The sequence below is a fragment of the Cervus elaphus genome, chromosome 15 (genome assembly GCF_910594005.1).
Source record: "Cervus elaphus chromosome 15, mCerEla1.1, whole genome shotgun sequence".
Taxonomy (NCBI): Eukaryota; Metazoa; Chordata; class Mammalia; order Artiodactyla; family Cervidae; genus Cervus; species Cervus elaphus.
Window position 1 is genome coordinate 76,049,156 of NC_057829.1, and position 25,073 is coordinate 76,074,228.

The window sequence follows — 25,073 nt, forward strand, 5'->3', positions numbered from 1 at the left end:
CTCTGTGAACTTAGATACCCTTAAGGTACTTTGGGAATTGCAGAAGACTCTGAGGGCTTCTCTCCTGTGAAGCCTATCATGCCTCTTTGGGTGGCAGCCCAAACTTGAGTCCTGTCATTGGACTGAGGCAGCAGAGGAGTGGGTTAGTTTTGAAATCCGGGAGTGGGAGACGGAGGGTCACAACCCCACCCTCCACCGCAGCCATCATTCCCAAGATTGACAGCCACAGTGGAAGTTTGTGTCTGTTGAGAAGTTCCATGTTCTCCAACTGGCATCTCTCTCTGAGAGTATCTGCATATTAAGTGGCTCACCAAACTCTGAGGGAAGGGAGTGTGAGGCCGTTGGAATCCTCACTGTATGTCAGCCCTAGGTTCTGGCAGCTCTCCACATCATCAAACTGCCTTTTACAGTTTGTCTTCCTATCACCTAGTCTTGCTTTTATAGCACCACCCATTAACCTTTCCTAGACAACTTGAACATGTATTTTAAAATCAGAGCAGAAAGTCCTTTAATATATAAACATACTGTGTTTGTATTTGTGTGCATGCATGTAATAACGTGTTTTATGATGGTGTGCTTTTGTATATATCTTTCTCCATGTTTATCGGTGATCTCTACTATTTAAAAAACACAGGACAATTTGTTGAATCCTATCAGGAGTAAATCCTGGAAAAACTCTCTCAAGTTTGGGTCTTGGGGAAGTTAACCTTTCATGATCTTAAAGAAGGTACAGTTTTGAAGTGGTTCACCTCTTTTCCCCAGTTCCACCTTGATTTCTCCAGCTCAGCATATTCTACAATTTCTTTTTTTTTTTTAAAGAAAAAAGGAAAAAAACCTTGTATTACACAGTAGCTGTACTAAATACCAAGCCCAGGTGTAGTTTATTTTTTGCTCCTAAATTTTGTTAGGAAGGGTAGATGTGGATGGGAGTATGTGTCCTATTTCTTCTTCTCCAGTGGGTGGGGCCATGCCTGCACTAGTCCTCAGCCATCAGTTGCCCCATTCAGCTGATGGGGAGATATTTGAAGGCTAGATAAAAAGGAATAGCCAACTCAGACAGCCCTCTGTCAGGAAAAGTTGTGTGTCTTTCATGAGGATGCTATTTTGCATGTTGCTGTATTTTTTAATTATTGTAATGAGGTGTGATTGTCTATTGGTTACCCACAATTCTTCTTGGGGATTCTCCCCCCGGTAACTCTTGTCAACACTTGTTAATTTGACAAAAGGCTACAAATTAAGCTCTGTTAATTTAATGTTTTCTCACCGAGATCTAAATACCGAAAGAGGCCCAAAGCGCAACTGAAGTCCTTTGATTCACTGTACTTTATTTTGGTATAAATTTACATTCATTATTGTTTTCCTTTGGATGTGTAGCCCTCAATTAGTGTGATGGCTCCATTAAAGCAAGCGAGACTTCGCCTTTAATTATTACAACAAAACACCTAGTTTCAGCTTGGGGAGAGGGTCTCTATTGACATAAGCAAAGGTTATAAAATTTAATTAGCCATTCCTATCAGATTTATGGCATTCAAATTGTTCTGTGTTTCTTCCCTTTGATCCTTGCTGTACAATCCCCAAGATTTTTGTTCTGATCAAATGAGAATAAAGCTTACTGTGCAGAGAGAACTTCTCCTTTTTCTTCTCTTCCTTTTCCCTACCCCCCACCCCCATTTCCACGTTCTCACCATGTGCCCCACTCTTTGTAGGCAAGGTCAGCCAGTGTACCCCATCACGACAGGAGGATTCCGTCACCCCTACCCCACAGCTCTGACTGTCAACGCTTCCATGTCCAGGTGAGTTCCAAGACCCAGTGCCTTCGACCGAAGCCATGAGTCACTTTTCAGAAAGTTCTCTGGATGCTGCTAGACCATCTGGGCATGTCTGCAACATGTAGGTCTAAGGGTGTAAGACCCATAGAGGGGGTTAGGCTTTTCTCCTAGAAAATACTGAAAAAATTGCTCAGAACTTCCCAGGTGGGTGATGCCAGAATTTTAAGGTTGAATTTCTGAGTCAGTATTTTTAAGAACTTAAGAAGGCAGGAAGAAATAATTAGGACGTGGGGAGCTTTTTAAAGTGTTATTCCTCTGTTGCCTGAACCAGGGAAGGAAGGAAAGAGTGTAGGTAAGGTTATTACTGTATATACAAAGAGGAATTTAAGGGAGGGTTATTGGTCTTTTCAAAGCTCCAGGCTCTTAAGCATAAACAGAAAAGAGCATTCCCCTCCTGCCCACCTCCTCCCCTACCCAAACACATCTCTGTCTAAAGTAGCAGTGTCCAGTAGAAATGGAAGGTGAGCTTTGTATATAGGGAATATACAAAGGGAATTTTAAGTTTTCTAGTAGCCATATTTTTTAAAAGAAGAGAAAAGGAAACTCAGACAAAATTATTTTTAATGATTGAGTTTATTCAACCTAATAAGTCAAAATATCATTCTGACACATTATCACTGTAAAGCAACTATTAATGAGTTCTTAACTTTTTGTGTACTTAGTTTTGGAATCTGATATGTATTTCACACTTAAAACACTTTTTAATATGGCCTGGACACATTTCAAGTACGCAGTAGCCCCATGTGGCTGATGGAGACCATGTTGGCCTATGTAGCTAAAATCCTATGTATGTGTACAGTCACATATTTTTAAGCATATAAATGTATATATAACATACAAAGATGCCCGCATGTGTGTACCTAGATCTTTCTAATCCCCATGTTCTCCTTTCCCCCCCTTTCTAATTAATTCTGGCTAATTTTTCAGTGACTGCTAGTTTATTTACAAACTGGTTGGCAGCAGTATGTTTAAGTAGTCACTAATTGCACCTAATGATAGTTTTATTTTCTGTTCATCTGATTTTCAGTCAAGTTAATTAAATCGGTGGAGGTTTAGACTTTCCTGATAGGCTGCAACAACAAATCCATTTTGAGGATGGCACCTAATTTAATGAGCATGCATTTACATGGCAGGGATGCCATCTCCCAGCCTCCTTCCCCAATCTCTGTAGCCAGCGTGAGGACCCTAGACCAGAGGAAGGGTTGGAAAGACGGGCCACGATGCCTCTTTTCCTACTTACGGAACAAGTGGTTTTGGTGGAGGAAAGAGTAAGAACCACACTCATGAAGAAGCATAAATTGTAGCATCTCTAATGTTTGTCGTCATGCCATGGGTATCGTGCAGCTGTAAAGACCTGTTTCCCACATGTGATAAATCATGTCAGTTTCCAAATCCACACCAGTATTGGTTAGGCGGGAAAATGCTTGTGTGTCCTCTCCTCTAGCAAGAAGAGGAAGGTTATTCTCATTAAATAATGTCACCACAACCTCGCAAAGCCTGGGAACGAATAGGGAGTCTCCCAGAAGGAGAACTGCTTCTGAGCACCTTCGGATCCATAACTCACCCTCCTCCGAACCAGCATTCCTCCACCGCACCGGCTTGTTTTTCGTGTTTGTTGCTTCGGAGCATTCCAGAGGTTAAAAGCGGTGCAGTAATCGTAGGATAGGGATTGAGGTTAAGCTTATCGATTGAATTATCATTAGGAGGTTAGCCGATGATTTCTAGGTGGGCAGGGGGTGGAGGAGAGGAAGGGAACGGTGGGAGGGAAGGTTAGGGGGCTCGAGGTGCGGGGGGTGGGGGGGGAGGCGGCTGATTCCCCAGGTAGGCCTTATGAAAGGTAGCTAGTTAAAAAGCGTATACAGCAAATTAAATACATTATTGTGGTAATGGGGCGACAGAAGTATGGGTCTATTATACTTATGGCAGTTATAGGGAATGTAGGCAGCTTGCCCTGTTCCAGAACACCCTTTGATATTCATTCTCTTCAGCAGCGGGGCCAGGGCTTCTCAGAATTAAGTGATGGGTCATTATACTTTAAACACCATGGAGAAGCCTAGATTGGCAATTAAACAGCTCTTGCTGACACTCACTTGTGCCACCCTGTGACCCCCTTTAGATTGAGATGTTGGAGCTCCGGGCCCTCAGCCTGCTAAATTGGCGCAAGGCTCTTCTCCTGACGAGAGCGGGCTCTGAAATCTGCCGGCTTCAAAGGGAGCGAGATCATGTATAAACCATAATGTGGGTGCACCGTGGCTCACAAAAAATAAGGCAGGAAGAGATGAAATGTTACAAGTGCAAGGGGGGAAATGAGAGAATAATGACAAACCTAATGCAGCTCAAAGCAGGCTTGTTGCACAGGAAAATGCATCCCACTGCTTGTGCATAAAATCAAGGCCGGCAGATGACATCCAGTTAACAGAAACGTGTCAACAGTGAAGGAAAGCGCGAGTGGGGAAGGCAGAAGCCCCTGAGACAGCCAGAAACAAAAATTAGTTGTCCTTAACAAGTTAAGGTTCATCATTATATTCTGGCTTGGAGCCATGAAAGCAGACGGGGGGATATAATGAGCTGCTTAGAATTTTTAGGGTGTTTATTGCATTGCACGAAATAGTTGTCTGCAGAAAGGAATTGCTTACATGAAAGTATGTGTATAGCCCATACACACACACACACACACACACACACACACACACACACAGAGGAGTCCCAAACCTTTCTCTGCCATAAATTTCTCAGGTATAGGAATATGTGTGTAGGTATGTGAACTTGGAAGTATTTGGTCTTCATGGCTACACTAGAAATGTTTCCCTACCTCAGAATGTACTCAGATTCTGGTGTCTCACTGTGGTGTTTGGTGTACAGACATACATGCACACAGAGTGTTTTTTATCTCTCCCCCTTCTCTCTCTCTCTCTCTGTCTGTACACATATTCTCATTCAGCAGGAAGGCAACATATGTATTTGAGGAATGTCAAGCCTTTAAAACTCACAGTAAAAGCTGCCACTCCACCCACCGCTTCACCCAAGGGCTTCGACGAACACATGTTCTTAACTTATGTTTTCTCAGAGGCCTTCAAACTCTGGGAAGGAACAGGGTGTAACTTGGGAGCCCAAATACCTCCCAAGCTTTGTTCTTTATTTTTTTGTTGGGGGAGGGGGATGGGGATAGAAGTTACTTTTCTTTTCCTCTGCCAGGGTTTTTCTTTTCTTTTTTTTTTTTTTCTTTTTCTTGACACCCTAAAAGAACTCACAGGACTCTTATTTAAAAAATCATGCTATTGTTACCAAACTTCAGTAAATTTGTCAAGGCAGCTATGGCAGAAAGCCACATCAGGGTAGAAATTCCAAGTCAAATGTCCTCTGTGATTCTGGCCCCAAAATCTGCATTATTTATTGGTAGTTTCTCTGTTGATCTCTGCAGAGTCAGTTAGAACTTTAATTTTTCATCTTTCTTCTGATGAACATTTGCTACATTCTTTTGGTAAAATGAAAACTATTTAGATTTCCAGTCCACATAGGAAAAGAACCTAGTAAATAAGTACAGAATCCTTGTGAACTAACTGTCACAATAAAGTCTCACTAGCACCTCCAGTGACCAGCAGAATTGACTTTCTAAAGAGCAAGTGGTCCTTCCCTGGTTGGTACATGGGGTGGTCATGGTTTAGATTTATGCTGAAAGCAGCAGTTGCTTGATCTGGGTTCCCTCTTCACCTAAACTTGCCTGATCTTGTCAGGGCAGAACCTAGGGGCTGCCCTTTTGTTTTCTTTGGGGGAATCGCCCCTTGTAATCCCTCATTCCACTTTTTTCTACAGTAATGTACATTCCTTTAAGAGGGTGGTTCTTCTAACCGAGAACAAATTGTGATTCCAAGCGTATCAGAAAAGACGAGAGCTATAGGTTGCATCCCGTTGTCAGTTTGGAGATGAACCAAGAGCACTTTAAAATTAGCTCTGAATGTCCTGGCTAGTTTGCATGGTTGAGAAATGCCAATTCACGACTTAAACCATGTTCAAAATAACATGCCTGAAAGTAAACAGTATTAGAGGAAAAACACAAACTATTCTTTTCTTTATTAATAATTCTGATCATCCTTTATAAGGTCTTCTAATGCATAGGCAGTATTTTAAGTAAAAGTAATTTAGGAACCCTTGAATTTTAGAGTGGGAAAGGATATACAAATCCCAGAATTCAAAGCTTCACTCGTGGGGATGTCTGTGTAAAATGCTCTTTTGGGGCCATCTCTGATACGGAGTTATTTAAAACATCCGTGACGTATGTTGGGAACCAGATGGCAGTGATTTGGATTCCCCCCGTCTTTCTGCCTCACTCTCTCCCATTACTGTCGAAACGATGGGACCACAGCAGCAAAAGAGAAATAAAAATTTTATTGCATTCCCATCAACAGAATGAGGCCTAATGAGGCCTGCGCGGCATTGTCAAAAAATGTATGTATACTTCAGCTGCGTTAATATTTTATTTAGCTGTCAATATGCAACAAAAGATTTCATCTTTCATTCTAGTGCTGATTAGGACTTAAGAAATAGCCTTAGATGCCACTAATAATGTCCTCCCAAACCGGTGGACTTGTGATCTCCAGCAGGTAGACCAAGCCTACTTTGTCGCCCAAGTATACTGGCTGAACTTGTCTTTTGCTAAAGATGTTAGGAATCGTAATGTCTCATGTCAGTAGCAATAATGAAGGGGAAGATTGGCTTTAATGACATTACGAGAATCATTATGTTTAATTTATCACTAATTAATGCTGACAGGTTTCATATGCTTTGGGTTGCTTTCATGTGAGTGTTACGTGCTGTTTCTTCTTCTTCTTTTTTTTTTTTAATTGTGTGTACACATCCCTCCCCATTCATTCATTTTGATTCTGACGATTTACACAGCTTTCTGTCTTCTAGGTTCCCTCCCCATATGGTCCCACCACATCACACTCTACACACGACCGGCATTCCCCACCCGGCCATAGTCACGCCGACAGTCAAACAAGAATCCTCTCAGAGTGACGTCGGCTCCCTCCACAGCGCGTAAGTGTCCCTCTTCTTGTCGTGTTATCCTTCACCGTGTGTGTAGCCCGTGGTGCCTGGGTGGTGGCCCTGCCCAAGGTTGGCCAGACTTCAGTAAGCACCTGCCTTCCAGAGAGGGAGGCGTGTGCCCACTGTGAGCGAGAACACAACTCTTTGTGTCCTTGGAGGGACTGGGATTTGCAACCACTTCTGCCTGCCAATGTGGGAGACGCAGGAGACTCAGGTTTGATCCCTGGGTTGAGAAAGTTCCATGGAGGAGAAAATGGCAACCCAGTCCAGTATTCTTGCCTGGGAAATCCCACTGACAGAGAAGCCTGGTGGGCTACAGTCCATAGGGTGACAAAGAGTTGGACACGACTGAGCACACACGCACCTACCATCCCTGATCCCGCAAGAGACACTGGCTGAGATGGAAACGGTCACAATGTGCTTTTCCCTCTGGCTGGGTAAAATTTTGTGTTTGTAAACCTTAAGAGTCCCTTGGACTGCACGAGATCCAACCAGTCCATCCTAAAAGAGATCAGTCCTGGGTGTTCATTGGAAGGACTGATGTTGAAGCTGAAATGCCAATACTTTGGCCACCTGATGCAAAGAGCTGACTCATTGGAAAAGACCCTGATGCAGGGAGGGATTGAGGGCAGGAGGAGAAGGGGACGACAGAGGGTGAGATGGTTGGATGGCATCACCAACACAATGGACATGGGTTTGGGTGGACTCTGGGAGTTGGTGATGGACAGGGTTGCCTCACGTGCTGCAGTTCATGGGGTCACAAAGAATTGGACACGACTGAACTGAAACCTTGAGGAAGTGATGACAAAATCTCCCTCATCCCCCCATCCCCCAGGCTGTTTTTGTTCCATTTCCCAGGATGGAGAAGACCCAAAGTAGACGTGTGCTTCTCCTTCTGAATCGCTTAGGGTGTTGAGCAGGCAAGGGGGCGGGCTTTCTGCTGTGGAGGAAGCTGACCTCAAGATTGTTCATTGGGTTGCGTCTGTCTGTTTTGTCCCCATCCAGAAAGCATCAGGACTCCAAAAAGGAAGAAGAAAAGAAGAAGCCCCACATAAAGAAACCTCTTAATGCATTCATGTTGTATATGAAGGAAATGAGAGCAAAGGTCGTAGCCGAATGCACGTTGAAAGAAAGTGCAGCCATCAACCAGATCCTGGGCCGGAGGGTGAGTGGCGTGCCTGTTGGGAGAAGAGGGCCAGAATAGGACACGGTGGGTGGGGTGACGTGTCCCTGTCCCCATTGGTTTGGAGCATCCTTTTCCTTCAGCCGTGCTCTGACTACTGCCATGGTCTTTGTGGAGTTGGAAGCAGTAACTCTGCCTTCGAATGATGTTCACAACAGCCACACCCTGGTCTTCCCCACCAGCAGAGAGCAAAGACTCAAACATCATAGACAACAAGTCAGGTTTGGTCTGGGCCCTCCTGTTAGTGCCAGGCCCCTGCAGACCGTAGGCATCTACAGATGACACCATTTGCGACGGAAGCGCTGTCCGTCCCCTGGCCACAGTGTGGTTTGTGACGTTTCTGCATGTCTCTCTCTCCCCTCACCCTGTCCCCTCCAGTGGCACGCGCTGTCCAGAGAAGAGCAAGCAAAGTACTATGAGCTGGCCCGGAAGGAGCGACAGCTTCACATGCAGCTGTACCCTGGCTGGTCCGCACGGGATAACTATGTAGGTGGCTCCTTTTTTTCAGGACTAGAGGCTATAGAGATGTGGTTGATGTCCACATGGACAAAGGAAATGCAACCTGCCAACCTGAATCGGTCTTCGGTACCACCCAGTCTGCCCAGTTGGGACTGTTCACACCTTACCTCAGCACCAGATTGGAGGATTCTATCTTCGCCTCCTATAGGGCTCTATCAACATGGGATAGTTCTTCAAGGAGGAGGAAGGGGGCTGGTTTTCCAGCTCAGGGGACCTGTGGGGCCAGGTTAGGGCTGTTCACACCTTCTTGCCCATGTCTTTGAAGAGACATGGCTCTAGAATACACCCAGTGAGGCTTGTGTGTTTCTCAGCAGTGATGCCAGCTGGAAGGAGAGCATTTACTTCTTCACAGCTGTTCTAGCAGGGCCTTCACCCTTAAGAGGGAAAAATGAAATCATTCGTTTAGGATGTGGTACAGTAGAAGTTGGAAGCCTAGTGCATCTTGAGAGAGGCATGATGGGAATATACTGGAAAGTAAGTAGCCATCTTTAGGCAGAATGGATGAAGTGACGTAAGAGAGGTGTGTGAGTTGGGTGATGTGTGTGTCCCTCAGCTTTTTGTTGGCTCTGGAATTTGCCTAATCTCCTCTCCTGAGTTTTAGAAAACACCGTAGGGGTTGTTGTCTGTACTAATCACAGTGATTGTGACAGTCCAGATTCTTCTCCTCCCATAAACTGACTCTCTCCTGTCACCTCTCGCCATTCTTTCTTAATCTGTTTTTTTTGCCCAGGAGCTCAAGTTCTGGGCTCATTCTCCTCTCTAATGGATGAAATGTCTCTTATTTTGCCTCATACTTCATTGCATGGCATTTAGTTTCATGAAGTGATTTTTACCATCCACTCTTTGGGGGGAGACAGAACCCGTCTTAATGCTGGCAGCAGGCATCTCCTCCTGTTTCTTGTTGTTGGTACTGAGCCATGGATGATTCTTCTACCATCCGTGCTCCCTGACCTAGCTCTCCTCTGGCCTTCACCTGTGTTGGGGAAGCTCTCTGTGTGTGTGAGTCGAGATCCATTCAGTTACTGCTGTTTGTGAGCTTACTGTCAGCACAGTATTATGGGGATTGAGTTAAATCAGAGCTCTCTCAGAACTTAACCAGGAGGCACAGACATCTGTATTGAATGTGTGGGTCCTGGGCAAAGACAGCTTTCTGCTTCCACTGCCCAGCTGTTCCAAGTGTCATCACTCTTTAGTCTCATACTTTCACACACACGCTTACTTCTCTGCTCTTTGCCATGTGGATGGGGAGGACCGAGACACCTGTGTCTCCATCTCCACAGCCACCCATCTCCTCGTAGGTCCCACGCACTTCACTCAGCAATAGAACCTATTCCTCCTGGGGAGTCAAAACAGGAATCAGTGCTTGTACTTCTCAATGACACACTGGCTCCTCTCAGAGCCCTTGTCCGTCGCAGACGGTTAGGCGCAGGGTCTTACCCGCTTGGGACTTTTCCATTCGTCATCAGCATGTGTGCAGTGGGGGAGCCTTTCTTCTGGAGCTGAAAGGAAGAGGATAAGAAAGCTAATGCTCTCCCACAGGCTTGCTCTTCAGCCCCACCTGACCTCAAGGTGCCAGCAGCGGGCAGGCCCTGCAGCTCCCACACATAGAGCCATCTCATTTCCGGACAGCTGCTCTCCTGGTTTCGGGTCAGAAGTTCTTAACCAGCTTCTCCCTGCTACAGACCCAATTCTTTGAGGAGTCTAGAATGGTGCCACAGAGAGAAATTCAGCTACTCTTTAGGTATCCTGTCCCCAGGAGACATTTTGGGTCAGACGAGAGTCTTCATGTACAGCTGTGCGGGGCGTGCACTGCACAACTGTAGGGTGTGCCATTCACACTGTGGTCTGTGTGCATAGCACCTCCTGGAGGTGTATAGGGTGATACTCCACAAAGGTATGGGCTGACTTTGAGAGCTTCAAAAGAATACTGCCGTGGACTTGCCTGGACTCAAGACAAGATATTGCCCAAGCCTTCTTAAGAAGTGTTTTCTAGGTTTCAGAAGGTTCTCAAGACACTTGAAATGATTTTAGCTTGGTTTTACACTGAGACAAGGTTTGGTATAATAGGGGAACCCCTGAGAAGACTTGAGAGATCAAGTTTAGAGGTAATATCTGGACTTGGGGCTATAGGAGCTTTACCACTTATAAGGGGACTGTCAGATTCCTTCATCAGTGGCTCACTGCATGTGGCTTTGAACACACACAGCCCTCCATTTGTTCCTTCTTTCATTCTTTCCTTCCTCTCTCATTTACTTCCTCTCTCATCTCAGGAAGTGGTCTGTGGAACAAGAGTTAAACTGTTCAGAGGTTCAATTGTGGTAGAAACTGTTTAGCGTTTTTGTTTTTTTACCGACTTGACACAGAAGCTTCTATAAATTATTCTTGGTGCTGTCAAGTTCTGAAGGTTCTTCTGGAAAAAGTTTTCTGAACTAATATCCTTATGCCTCTTGCACGTTCCTGCTTTACTAGCCCAGCGGGGATAGAAGCCTTTATACGCTACCTTAGCTAAATAGAATTGAGTAAAACAGTCACATTTGGGGGGTTGGACTTGGTACACACTGTGGAACACACGAGAAAAGATTTTGGTCAGAGAGTGATGTCTAACCCGTGACACTGTAATAGAAGTTACTTCGTTTCTAGCTTTTCTATACTGAGTCAAGGAGATAAATCCCCAGTAATCTGTATACCGTGAGTTTTTTCTCCCTCACCACCATATTTGAGGCCTTTTCTTTCTTTTGTTACATTTAAAGAGATAACAAGGTGGCCGCCTTCCTTGAAAGGCATCTCCCTATTCACTTTGCAGTGTTGATTCATTCCTTCATATCCTCTTCCAGTTAAAACACAGTCCCTGTCCGCTAGAAGCCTTTAGTCTAAATGATCATTGCCTCAGTCGTGAACATCTCAGTTTTGTATCTCACATGGATAGCTTCCCAGGGGTGAAGGAATTGTCACCTGCCTTTCAGAATATATTTCAGGAGATTGAACGTGGGTGAGCCCTGTATTAGAGATGACTGGGGAGCCCTTGACTGCATGGATGACACACTGCCTGGAATCGAACCATTTCTGTGCCTGGCTGAGATTTTCTGTCAGGCTCCTAAATAAACTGAAACTAGCTCCTCCTGCCTGTCCCATGATGGCCAGGCAGTGCTTTGCTCCTGATGTGGGAGAGGCACAGACATGAAGGTGGGCTGCTAGGGCTCATGAGAAAGCACACAGACTCCTTTCTTTGCTCCTTCTTTAAAGTTGTATGCCGAGGAACGGAACATGTTTCTAGTGGAAACAGTGAACTGAGGGCCCAGACAGATTTCCCTGATGCCACAGGCCCCCAGATTTGGGAGGCTTCCTGTAGGACTCTTGACCCTCAGCCCTCAGGTAGATCTAAGACTCGGGCATCCCTGCCTTGGCGTCCCCCTCGCAGAGCTGTGTGGGTTCTCAGGTTTTCTGCCTATGGCTTTTCTTTCTTGTTTCTTCTTGAGTTGATGTCAACACACCATGAGAACTTGTGAAAGTCACTCAGTTGTGTCAAACTTTGCAACCCCATAGACTATATATAGTCCATGGAATTCTCCAGGCCAGAGTACTGGAGTGGGCAGCCTTTCCCTTCTCCAGGGTATCTTCCCAACCCAGGGATCGAACCCAGGTCTCCTGCATTACAGGCAGATTCTTTACCAGCTGAGCCATCAGAGAAGCCCAAGAATACTGGAGTGGGTAGCCTATCCTTTCTCCAGCAGATCTTTCCAACCCAGGAATCGAACTGGGGTCTTCTGCACTGCAGGCAGATTCTTTACCAGCTAAGCTACTAGGGAAGCCCAAACTAAGCCGACCACAAGGCAAAGGATATTTGGATATTCTGAAACAAATAGATGTGACGTTTTGCTTGTGACATTTCATATAGACCAGGTAGCTAATTCATATGGATGGGACCAGAGCTATTGGGGTGAGGGAGAACTAGTTTCAGATAAGGAAGGAGGTGGTAAGGAAGAAGGGGAATTCATCCCCACTCCCATTGCACATCCACATCCAGGGGCAGACACTCAAGATAGCAGGGAGGGTCAGGTGGAGAATGTGATTGCCTCCATGCAATTCTTGACCTATAATCCATTAAGAGCCTTCCTCAGAGGACAAGGCAGTAAATATGAAGGCAGCATAGCCTAGTGGATAAGGGCTGTGGAACTGAGATCACCTGGGTTCCCATCGACAACATCATCTGATAGCTGTGTCATTTCAGGAAACTGCGTGCACCCCTGTATCTCAGCGTCCTTATCTATAAAATCTGATGGTGATCGTGCTTGTTGTACAGGACTGTGTGAGGATAAATGGGTCACTAGGCATAGCACACTTAGAACCATGTCTGGCATATAGTATGTGCTCAATAAATGGTAGCTGTTATTACCAGTAGTATTATATGTGTGCTAGTCATTCAGTCGTGTCCGACTCTTTGCAACCCCATGGACTGTAGCCCGCCAGGCATCTCTGTCCATGGAATTCTCCAGGCAAGAATACTGTGAGTGGATTGCCATTCCCTTCTCCAGAGGAACTTACCAACCCAGGGATCAAACCCTGGTCTCTTGCATCGCAGGCAGTTTCTTTACCGTTTGAGCTACAGGGAAGTCCATATTACTAGGAGTATTATAGTCATTACATAAGTGGAAAATAGTGAGGACCAAATGTTCTCCTTTATGGATGTCCACTCAGCAGTTTGAAAAGGAGCTCAGATGGTTTCTGGTTTTATTTCGCCTTTTTTTCCCCCTTCTGACTTTAAAATCAAGACCCACGCTACAGTGCTAAGAAAAATCCCCTACTAAGTCTTAATTTTTTGATTCAGAGTGAGCAGCTTTTGGCCTTAGTAAGAGATTTGCATGGGGCAAGGGGTTCTCTTGGCCATCTCAAAATCATTCATTCGTCCCTTGGCTCTTGGGCCACTTCCAATCCTGTCTCTCTACACCTGTCTGAATCTTTCCCCATCCAGGCCTCATTTCCCCTTTTATGGATGCTCTGGATCAAGTTTGAGGGTGGATGTATAGGAAAAGAAGTCCTTCTTCTCTGCCACACTGATTCCATCTTTTCCGCTAGGCATGCGTTCCTCTAGCTGGAGCACAGTTGAAGGGCACTTGGACTGAAGGGAACCGGGGGTTGGAAAGCACTCAGGAGTGGGTGTGGCTGGAGATGGCAGGTGCTGCCCTCCTCCTCTCCAGGTGAGCCCAGACATTGCCATCCTCCCATCCATTTCCTGAAATAATGCCCTGTGTTTCATCTGTTTGTCTAGGGGAAAAAGAAGAAGAGGAAAAGGGACAAGCAGCCCGGGGAGACCAATGGTAAGTTAGAATAAGCAGGATAGAGGAAGGGAGCTGTACTCTGAGGACCACTCTTTTATGTCAGGCTTCTGTCTGGGGAGGCAGGAGAAATTCAAGGCCAGGATGTTGTGGGGCGGGGGGTAGCCATCTTAGCCAGCCTTTTTGTTTATGCATTTTAATTAATTGCTTCATGACTGCCCTTTTAAAGCTAGTAACATTCATTGTTGCATGAAAAGCACATTGTAAGTCTAGTGGAATGTGTTTTTAAATAACTGCAGAGCCTGTAAGCGGAGAGCGGTAGGCATGCCTAGACGGGGATTTATACAGTCTGCTTATTTTGTATGTGTCTGAGTAAGGATGAGGAGGGGGCTAGGGGAGAAGAGGGGGTGTGTGCGAGTGTTTGATGTTAACTGGGCTGTTCCTGAATGTTCTGATGCATGCCTTTACAGTGGTCTATTGCACCCGATTTAAATTAAGGAGGTTTGTCATTCTCTAGAAGAAATTAGAAATACTGCATAGGCAATCTCAGAGGGCCCTTCGAGAAGGCCAGGCTTTTACAAACAACGACAAAAACATTGTGAAGGCTTTGTATAATTTGTTCTTTTTTTTCAGAACACAGCGAATGTTTCCTAAATCCTTGCCTTTCACTTCCTCCGATTACAGGTGCTAATGTCATTTTGAGTCATTAAAATAGTTGATAAACTGTTTTTTAATTTTTCTTGCCATTATAGTTTTATTAACATGAAAACACGTATGACCTTTGAACATTCTTTAAAATGACCATCTACATGATTTCGTATGTTTCAGTAGATTTTTTTTTTGCTTTTGTTGTTTTTTTTTTTTTAATTTAATTTAACTTCTGCTTTGTTTATTTATTTTTCCCGTAACAGTTGTTTAAGCCATGATGACAGTGATTTAGAGTTGAACTAACTGTGCAAATTGAATATGCAGTATTTCTTTCAAAGAGACTGGTTAAAAAAAAAAAAACCAACAACAACAAAATGGAAGGAATTCAGTAATAAACCTCCTTAATCTAATGGCATTTTTTCATCGCTCCCACTAAGTTTTCTCACGCAAGCATGCATCCGCAGTATGATTATTTTTTTCCTTTGCTTTTTTTTTATTTTCATTTTTTTTCTTCTTTCACTTTTCTGCTCATAACTTGCAAATCCACTAGCATTTCACTGACTGTACCTGCTTAAATGCCGCTGTGAGCTTCTAACTAACTCCTAACAGCTCATTCACACAGCCTATTGACCTTTATCTGTTCCTCTCTTAATATTAATGAAAATAGATTTAAAGAAAAGATGAACATTCCAAAAGCTGCAATATCCCAGTACCACAACCCCTTTTCTTTCTTTCTTTCTGTTTCGTTTTGTTTTGTTCTGGTTTTATTTGTAGTTTTTTGTTTTTTGTTTTTTTCTTTTTTAAACTGTTGTACTCTGAGAAGAAAAGAGCATGTGACAAACTTAATTCCCTCCTTTGCTTTATTTTCTTCTTTAAGAAAAACAAATTGAGAGGAAAAAAAGAAAAAGCAGAACCAAAAGAAGAAAAACATTATTTAAAAGCTAGTTCTTGAGGAGCTAACATCCCTTTATCAGTTCAAACAAATCGGAGAGACAGTCCTCAAAGAAGGGATACTGCAGCTTTATTTGCAACAGCTAATTTCACGAGTTGAATAAGAATGTGATTTTTTTTTTACCTTTTTTTTTTTTAATTAAAGAAAGTTAAAAATCAAAAGTCAATATTTTGTAATTAGTAACCAGGTCATTGATTTATTCCCTTTTTTATTTTTATTTTTTTCTTATTTGTATCTTTCTCTTCCCCCCTTCCCTCTCTCTCCCTCCCTCTCTCTCTCTTTTCTCTTCTCTCCCTCTCCCTCTCTCCCACGTCCTCCTCCTCTGCTCGCTTCTCTCTTGAACTCATTCAGACCTGAGCGCTCCTAAGAAATGCCGAGCGCGCTTTGGCCTTGATCAACAGAATAACTGGTGCGGCCCTTGCAGGTGTGTATAGATTTCCCAGATTCGCTGTGCTGGTTTGCAGCTGGTCTATTCGGTCCTTTCCCCCCTTCTCCGGCCTGTTGCTTTGTAGCTCTGTGTGTGGATCTTAGGAGACAGGAGGGCGCGGGACACTGCTCTGTGAGGGACGTGCTTGTCCTCCTCGCTGCTGCTAGCCAAAATGCCACTGTAAAACAGCATCATTTGTGCCTCCTCGGGTCAGCGACAGCAAACCCCAGCGCGCCCCCTCCCAGGGAATGTTGCCTGCCAACCCCTTCTTCCCGACCGCCCGGGATGGGGGCTCAGTGACATCCATCGTAAGCCTGGCCTAGGTAGAAACAAACAACGTCACCTTCTCCCCCTCCTCTTCTCTCTCTGTTTTTATTTTTTTTATTTTTTCCTGGTTGTTTTTTGGTTTCTGGTTGTTGTTTTTTCTTTTTGTGTTTTATCATTTTATTTTATTATTTTTTCTTTCGACGCATTGAAGTCCTTTCCTTTCATGTCCTTGGTAAGGGAAGACAGGCACGTAGAACCAAGGTGATAGCGAAGATAAGTCAGCTGTAGCCGAGATTTTACGTCCAACTGAGCACGACCCACCATTGTGTTGTGTTTTTTTGTGTTTACCTTATGCTAACAGATGCAAATACTCCAAAGAAGTGTCGGGCACTGTTCGGGCTTGACCGACAGACTTTATGGTGCAAACCGTGCAGGTATATTCCCTACTGCAAGGCCTTTGGGAAAAATCAAAACATTCTGTCCTTCTGGTACCTTAGTGCGTCAATATATTTTGACCTCATTCCCATCTACTTCCCTGCTGGCATCAATGACTAATGATCCTCATTCTTCAAAATTTCCTTGCTAATTTTATGCTGTGTCCTCTCCCTCCTTTTCTCTTTCTCTCTTTCCCCTGCTCTTACAAATAACATATCCCTGGTGGTAGGACCTAGGCCACAGCCCTCACAGGCCAGGACGGGCACTTAGCCTTTTGCTCCAAAATCCAGCATCCTGGATCTGGCCAGGCCCTGTCAGAGCTTCTGTGGCGTGTCTGCAGGACAGAGGGAGACCCACCGTGTCCCAAGGTTTGAATGAGCTCAGATTGGCAGTGATAGCATTCCCATGTACTTGGAGTCTAGACACTTGGAGAAGGGCTCTGGGGGCAGGCTTCTTTTAGTTTTGTTTTGTGTTTTTGTTTATTTTCTGTTTCAAAACCACATCTCTGGACAGAGGACCTTGGTTAGCTGACATTGTTTTACAGTGCTGAAAAGAAGCGTGGCATTGAATGGCATGCACCAGCTACAGGGCCACAAGCAGAGGTCACGTACTGCAGTGCTGCTGGCCTGCACAATGGAAAAAAAGAAATATATATATATGTATCTATACATATATTTAGAGAGACAGAGCTCTGGTTCCAAAGGGAATCAGAAGAGTCCAAATTAAACGCCTGTGTTCCACCTGCAGGTTCCATCCAACCTGTAATTTCAGGGAAGGTATAGGTACTTCCTTCTTGGTGGAGGGATACCAGCTAGTTCCTGTCTCATTTCCTTTCCTTTAATGACCACCTTTGGTTAAATTTGTTGTTTCTTTGTTCTGATACAAGCAGTCTTTGAATTTGGAATATTATGATGGTAGGTATCTCAACACCCAACACGCCCCCCTGTCTGTAGTGCCTCCCTTGTCACGTGTCCCTTTCCCCACGCCCTTGCCATGTGTTCCATGTTTAGACATTAGCTCCCATGTCCATTCCATCACGTGCATGCCCACCAATCTCCTGTGTCTCTCTCCCCCTCCCCCAATGCCTTACGAGAGATCAGCGAAGCACCTCGTGTTGCCCAGACGTTGAGGGGAGCTGGGGCCCAAGAGTCTTTCTTGAGAGAGACCTCCCTCCACAGGCAACTCTCTGCCCATTGAGTGAGGACAGGGCACCTTGGGTGCTCGTCCACCAGGAGAGGGAACCCCCACCCGTTCTGTGAGACAACAGTGTCCCTGGAGGTGACAAATGGTTTTGCCACTCAGTCCCAGGATCTTGTCTGTGCAACAGAAAAGAGTTTCATGGTGCAGCTGGTGGAGGGCATCAGAGATTTCACTAGGGCTGGCCTAGAAGATGGAGCCTCTGATGACCCTTTATAGGCAGTGAATTTGTATCAAACCTTTATTTGTGCAGAGTAGGAAGACAGTTAGCTGCAGAATCACCGCTCTGCCATGGCGAAAGGTTAGCTTTTCACAGGGCACGCTCCTAAGGGAGGGTTCTTCATGCTCTGTAGAAAGGTGCAGCCGACACCGTTGTGCGCCCCTTGCAATGTGGTTTGTTGCCTGCTTTGTGTATTTTATTTGTAGGAGGTGAGTGGTGGTGTATGAATCCCTCTTACTGCTTTGGAAGCAGTTAACTGCGAGTTAGACCTGGCATTTTGGGGGCTGAAAGTTATCATGTCCAACATTGACTAACTAGATAGTCCCTTCTCAGACCCAGCTCCAACCTCACGTAAACCCTGAGTGTGGAATCCTCCTCAGAAACAAGAATTTCCATGACGTTTTTAACAAAGCAAAACAAAAACAAGCGACCCCAAGGCTTCGGAGCTGCTTCATAAACATGGTTTTCTACAGTGCAGCTCGGGGGCAGCTGTCAGCGTGCAGCATGGCTGCTCAGACGCCGAGCTGTGCCCCCCACCCCCCCAGTGCCATCTTTCCTCTTTCCTGCCTCAGCACCCTTAGACCTTCCCCGGGGGCCATTTTTCCTTCGTTGGGGTTGTTGTCTCCTACTGTAAAAGCTTTAGCAATGCATATCTGCTCCTTTAAGGGTGTGATTCCAAAATAGGGTCAGGAAGAACTCTTACTTTCCTTTCAGATTGAATCCATAAGAAGCCAAAAACCGATTTTTCAGGGGCCACACCTTGATGAAAGGTGGAGCCTAGGTGGGGGAGGATAAGAGAATGGGTCTCGTCCCTTTTTTCCTCCACTTTTCCTCTTGACTTTGCTAGAATCTCTGGCTTGATGCTAAATCAGTCATACAAGATATGCTTTTAAAAAATAATAAAAGAATTTGCAAAACAAGGCATTTTCTGGCCTGTCCGAAATGTGTGGGTTCCAACTGCCATCTGCTTTGCCACCTCTTAGAAGGAGCGGTCACTGTGTCATTCATAGTCCTTGTGTCTGTGTTCAAATGCCCCCCACTCATCCCCAGGACATGGAAACTTCATACCATGAGGAGGGCAGATGTGGGGAGGGGAGCACCAGAAATGTTCCCAGCTAATCAGGGCTCCTCGCTCCCTGCACAGGGTTTCTAATTTTACTTGACATTTGAGGACATTTTAACAAGATTCTGTTTTGAGCCCACCAAGTTGCTTTTCCCATCTTTTCACTCTGCCCTAATATAGCATGGAACGCTGCTGGATGTCATCCCCTTGTTTCCTGTTATTTTCTCCCCTCTGTTCTTTCTTTGTCCCTTTCCTCTTTCCTCTCTCTCATTTGTCCCTGTTGCTTTCTCAGTTTTGCTTATGCCCCTCCCTTTCTTCTCCCATTTTTAAAATGCATGGACATCTTAGTTTTTTGAGCATGTTTTGATCTGCAGGCTAAGGTGGTGTAAAACTCTTTTAAGAGGCTTAATTATTTTATCTTGGGTTTCTGGGATGGGAGCAGAACCCACAGTCCGTTTCAGTCTATCCCAGAGGAGGAAAAGGAACCTTGTCAACTGAAAGGTGAAGGCAGACTGCCCTCACTTTCCTGGAGTTCCTCCCGACCCAGGGCAGGGATGGAGAGGCCCTGAAGCCACTGGCCCAATGGGTCTTGGCCTCTGGGAGGCAGGAAGGACTGAGCATGTGCCCTTTCACCCCCCGCCTCCCCTCCCTCCTGCCATCTTGCTGAGTCCACACCCCATGCACTGAGGGGCATCATCAGACAGCTCTGGGGCACGGACCCAAGGAGGGACTCAGTGCACTCACTTCCTTTCAAAGGCCACTGACATCTGACAGTGGTGGCCTTCAACTGGGCAGCATCTTGGTTGCTTTCCCATGACCGGAAGCCAGCCGGTACTTACTTTTAGACAGTGTTATCGGCCGCGGTTCGGACTGTATTCTTAGGTCAGCACATCCCCTGTATCTGCATTACATGAGTGGGGTTGGTTGCCAGGATCACCTGTCCTACCACATATGATCCCATCAAACTGGGATGAATACTAGGGGGAAGCTGTGAGGTCACACACTCAGTGTCTTGAACTGACTTCGCCCACCTCAGATGGATAAGCACAAGAGGCTCTGAAATTGTCAATCCTATTTCTTACATAAACAGGAAATGGAGAGGGGAGACTCTCATTTTGGTGCAGGGCAAAGTTAGTCTTTCTGGTTTAAACATTACTCCTGATACCCGCCCCCCCCCCCCCCCCCTTCAAGAAAGTCCATGCTGCGACTCCCTGGCACTTCTTCTTTGTTGTCACTTCCTTGTGACGGGCTGAACCCTTATTCACTGGCCCTGGCATATGGACCAGGGCAAGTTGCCCCTCCATCCCCATTCTCACCATCTCTCCTTCTAGCCTTCTCACTATGGGGTGGGGGAGGGGAAGACCCCAAATCTTAAAAAAAAAAATTAAAAAAGTTTGAATCATAATTTAATCCACAACCTGCAGGCCATACAACCAGTTATTCTTGTTCCTTTGGATCATTTTCTGTTTTTCTTATTCTTCCCCCTCCCCCACCTTTGTTTATCCTCTTCTACCTGTTTTTTGGTGGTTTTGTTTTTTTGTTTTTTATTTTTGTTTTGTTTTTGAGTTTATTTGGTTTTCTTTTTGTTTCCCTCTCCCTCCCCTCCCCCCTCCACGCCCCCCCTTCACAACTGATTCTGACCTCTCTTGATTTGGTGTGGTTCTTAACAGACAAGCCCAAAAAGTTCTCTGGGCGCCAGCAGCCTCTGATGGTGGTGGTGGTGGTTGGTGGTGGTTGGTGGTGGAGGTGGTGGGATAAAACCTCTTCAGCCTCTTGCTCGCGCTGCCTTTAAGCTCTGTGGGCTCAACAGTCAGCATTTTGAGTTTCAGATGGATATGAGGCGCCTGGGGAGGGAGCTCTGTCTTTCTCTTCTACACACATGTACACACACACACCCATTGAGGGGTGGGGGTGGTCGTGGTGGAAATGGAGGGGGATGGTTACCACGGGAAATGAAGGGATGTCTGAGCCAAAAAAGAGAACCGAACAAGCTCTTGAGTACCTCAGTGTGGACGTGGCCGCTTTGTGTCACGGTCCACAGGCGGCGCCCTTGAGCCTGCTCGCTTATATTCGGTCAGAAGCGGGGCGGGGGGTGTTTAGCGGGGGCAGGGGAAGCAGGTAGGTAGGGAGTTGTGCGGTCTGACACACTTCATTCGCCAGAGCGGGCGTTAGAGCTCAGTGAGCCGGGCACCCCAGCGTGACGTTAAACGTCCCCTGGCCGCTGGGCGATGTCTCCCCGGGGGGCATCGCCAGGTGGCGGTCCTCTTGTCTCTGAGCAGTAGATAACTCTCTCCCTTGGCATCTCTGCCCTTTATTCACAGATAACTCTCTCCCCTCCCTCCCCTGTTTCTAGGAGAAAAAAAAAGTGCGTTCGCTACATACAAGGTGAAGGCAGCTGCCTCAGTCCACCCTCTTCAGATGGAAGCTTACTAGACTCGCCTCCTTCCTCCCCCAATCTGCTAGGCTCCCCTCCCCAAGACGCCAAGTCACAGACTGAGCAGACCCAGCCTCTCTCGCTGTCCCTGAAGCCCGACCCCCTGGCCCACCTGTCCATGATGCCTCCGCCGCCCGCCCTCCTGCTTGCCGAGGCCGCCCACGGCAAGGCCCCCGCCCTCTGTGCCAACGGGGCCCTGGACCTGCCTCCCGCCGCCCTGCAGCCGCCTGCCATCCCCCCCTCATCTCTGGCACAGCCGTCGACATCTTCCTTACATTCCCACGGCTCTCTGGCCGGGACCCAGCCCCAGCCACTGTCCCTCGTCACCAAGTCTTTAGAATAGCTTTACCCTCCTCAGCCCCAGGTGCTTTGTGGAGTGTTTTCCTTTTGCTTTTTCTTTATTTCCGGTTCCGCCCCGCCCCACCCCCACCCTCCGGCCCGTTTTTCTCTCGTGTTGTCCTCTTTTCCGTTTGTGCCATGTGGCTACATTAGTTAATGTTTATCGAGTTCATTGGTCAATATTTGACCCATTCTTATTTCAATTTCTCCTTTTAAATATGTAGATGAGAGAAGAACCTCATGATTCTACCAAAATTTTTATCAACAGCTGTTTAAAGTCTTTGTAGCGTTTAAAAAATATATATATATACATAACTGTTATGTAGTTCGGATAGCTTAGTTTTAAAAGACTGATTAAAAAACAAAAAGAAAAAAAAAAAGCAATTTTGAAGCAGCCCTCCAAAAGGAGTTGGTTCTGTATTATTTGTATTAAATACGAGCTTGCGAACCAATCATTTTACATCTGGTTTTTAAACCATAAGGGCACAAGGAATGCAGTGCCATTTACTTTTTTTTTTTTTTCTGTGTGAAACAACTTTTATTGTGATGTTACTTGTTATTGTTTAAATGTACAGAAACAAAGGGTTAAAATGTGTTAATATACCTTGTTCCATGGTGTTGTTCTTTTGGGGGGAGGGGGTTGCTATTCAACAATTAATGGAATCACATTGCTGTTGGACCAGTAGTATTTATTGCTTTAGAGATTGCTCGTCGAACCTGTACGTTGTCCCTTTTAAAATATGTTTTCCTTTTTCTTGAAACTGTATAAAGTTTTTTTCCCCTTAGCATAAGCATCTTATATATAACAACTCATTTGTACAAGGTTTTTAAGTTTATATATAAAATGTGTATATATATATTTTTTGTTTCCCTTTTGGACTTTTTTTTTTTTTTTTTTTTTTTGCCGTATGAAACCCAGATGCCGCCAAATGGACGTTAATAGTTGCATTAAAGGATCAGTAGCATTAACAAAAGTTGCTTTAAAAGCCATTATGTAAAACAAGACTTGAACATTAGTGAGGGAATCTTAGCAACGTTGTACCAGCAGCAGTGGGAATTGTCCCGTTTCCCCTGTGAACTCACAGGCGAGTGTCCTGCACCCTGAAGACATGGACTGACCGTGTGCAAAACTTTTTATGTGCCAAAATTCTCAGTGACTTTAGCTTTCTCCCTCTTTTTGATGCTGTAATTTTCGTTCATCATGTTTTGCTGTGATGTTACATAGGTAGATTTGTATGTAGTTTTAATGTCACCTATAACAAGACGTGTTTGGTAGCAGATTGTCCAGAAAGCATTTTAAATGAAGAGGTATAAACCCTTAAGGGCCAAAAATTCTGTATATTAGATTACTCTTAAAGGAAAAACCAGCTGCCGCTTTTATGTATCCCTATGACATACAAGTAGGTAGCAAACTTTAAAAATAAAAAAAAAAAAAACCTAGGCATGTTGATGTTACAAAATGCTGTATAAAGCTAAAACCTGTTCATTCAGTGCCATTGTAGTTGACATGAAGCGATTGTAAAACTGTCTCCGGTTTTTCTCTGGTTTATTAAAATGCTAACTATAACATTTTTTTGTGAATACTTTGAATGTTTCCTAACAGTTGTGATGTTACTGTTCCGTTTTATGCTCTTATTCCAATTTCATTTTTAATGGTTTGGAAGCCATTTTTGTAATGAATAAATGTTCATGCTGTACAGTATCTGTAGCATGCCATTCTGGATTAATAAAAGCAACTTAGTATGTGCAGATAAAGGCTGGTCACTTGTTTCTATAATTGGGGTTTTCTCTCAGGGGAAACTAGATCTGCCTTCAGCAAGAGAAATGTGTTCCCAAGGTGGAACTTGAGACCCGGTGGTTGGTGTAGGTGATGGGTGGTGATGTGGATACCAGAAAGGGCCCTGAACTCTTTATTTTCCCATCTCATTCTTAATGCCGGTTTGGCATAGTTTGTGTACCTGGTTGGTTCATTTCTGAAAGCAAATGTCACTCTTAGGGCTATAAGACTGACACTCTGATATATCCGAGTTGGCCCTCTGAGTATCAAGCAGAAATGATCTAATACTTATTAATGAAACTTAGTTCACCAGGAGGGAATATAAGAAAGCACATCATTACCATTTAAGGATCATTGATGTGAAAGTATCCTTATGTCTTTGTAAGAATCACATGTAAGGAGAGATGCCAGGGTGAGCGGTTGTTAAGCAAGAAGGTTTTTAGAAAACGGATCAAGGTACTTCTGTTACAAGTGTGCAGGGAGGACTCTTGCTGTCCCTGAGACTCAAGTTCAGGACTCCACCCTGGCCAGCATGCAAGTTCACCGCCATCACCAACGAGGGCCACAGTAAAGATCATCCCAAGGTTTCCACTGCATTCATTTCTCATGCTGGCTAGGATGAATGGTTGGATAGATGGGCGCATATGTAGTTCTGCTTGTCTGGATAACCTCACCTTCAAAGGATGTGATTTCACTGGACACAGAAGCAGTCTGTGTCACTGCCCCTGTTACTTCCAGTTACACAGTATCGTCATCAAGGACTTTAAAGCTCCTTAGAAGCTCTGCTTTGCTCAAGTTGGTTTTTGTTCTGTAAAATCTTTGTATTTTTTGTCTCTAGTTGTTTTGTATATCCAGGAAAAAGTGATTCTGGTTGTCCTTCCCTATTTTATTTTGCACATTGGGACCAGGGTAACCTTTGAAAACATTTGTGTCATTTGACAGTATCTGTTTTTTTGTGTCAGTGTGCCAAGCCATTGATGAGCATTTTCTCATTTCTTCCTAACACTATACCGCCTGAGGTAGATTTTATCCTCTACCTCCACACTCTGCTTTATTTTCTAAAACTGGGTTTAGGAACTCAGAGTGTGTGTCTTGCTCAAGACCACACAGCCTGTAGGGTGGTGGAGCTGGGATTTAAGTTCAGCCCTGACTCCAAACCCATGCTCTTAATACTAAGATATACTTCCTTGCATAATAAAGATGCTCCGTCTCCCAGAGTGATGGGATGGTCCTTTTGAAGACTTCCTTGTTTGCCCCCCCCTTCCACCCCAGCACATACTCAGTTTCTCGTAAATGTATTTTTGCTCTTCTGCTTTCAAAGATGCGGTTGCTCTCTGCCTGGAAGGTCTGCTTTGCTCCTGCAACCTCGCTCATCCTTCAGTTCCCCTCGTAGATGATAGTGATGATGTCTCTCTTCTGTGTGACCTTTCAGCTTCCTGTTTTTCCCTCCCATTAACGTCTCAC

General features: G+C 45.0%; 1 protein-coding gene across 36 annotated transcripts in view; it reads left to right on the forward strand.

Moving 5' to 3' along the window:
* TCF7L2 (transcription factor 7 like 2) overlaps nt 1-23,587 on the forward strand; it is a 199,331-nt gene extending 175,744 nt beyond the window's left edge. For 7 of the 36 annotated variants that reach the window (XM_043925835.1, XM_043925834.1, XM_043925841.1 and 4 more), the window contains 8 exons: nt 1,707-1,793; nt 6,741-6,866; nt 7,881-8,040; nt 8,437-8,544; nt 13,844-13,892; nt 14,484-14,534; nt 15,802-15,874; nt 21,413-23,587. In XM_043925835.1, coding sequence (XP_043781770.1) covers nt 1,707-1,793; nt 6,741-6,866; nt 7,881-8,040; nt 8,437-8,544; nt 13,844-13,892; nt 14,484-14,534; nt 15,802-15,874; nt 21,413-21,836 — 1,078 coding nt within the window. In that variant the 3' untranslated portion in view covers nt 21,837-23,587. Of the gene's footprint in view, nt 1-1,706; nt 1,794-6,725; nt 6,867-7,880; nt 8,041-8,436; nt 8,545-13,843; nt 13,897-14,483; nt 14,535-15,801; nt 15,879-16,505; nt 16,580-21,412 lie in introns of those variants that run through there. The other 29 variants (XM_043925833.1, XM_043925831.1, XM_043925832.1 and 26 more) reach the window with 14 other exon arrangements.
* The last annotated feature ends 1,486 nt before the right edge of the window (nt 23,588-25,073 follow it).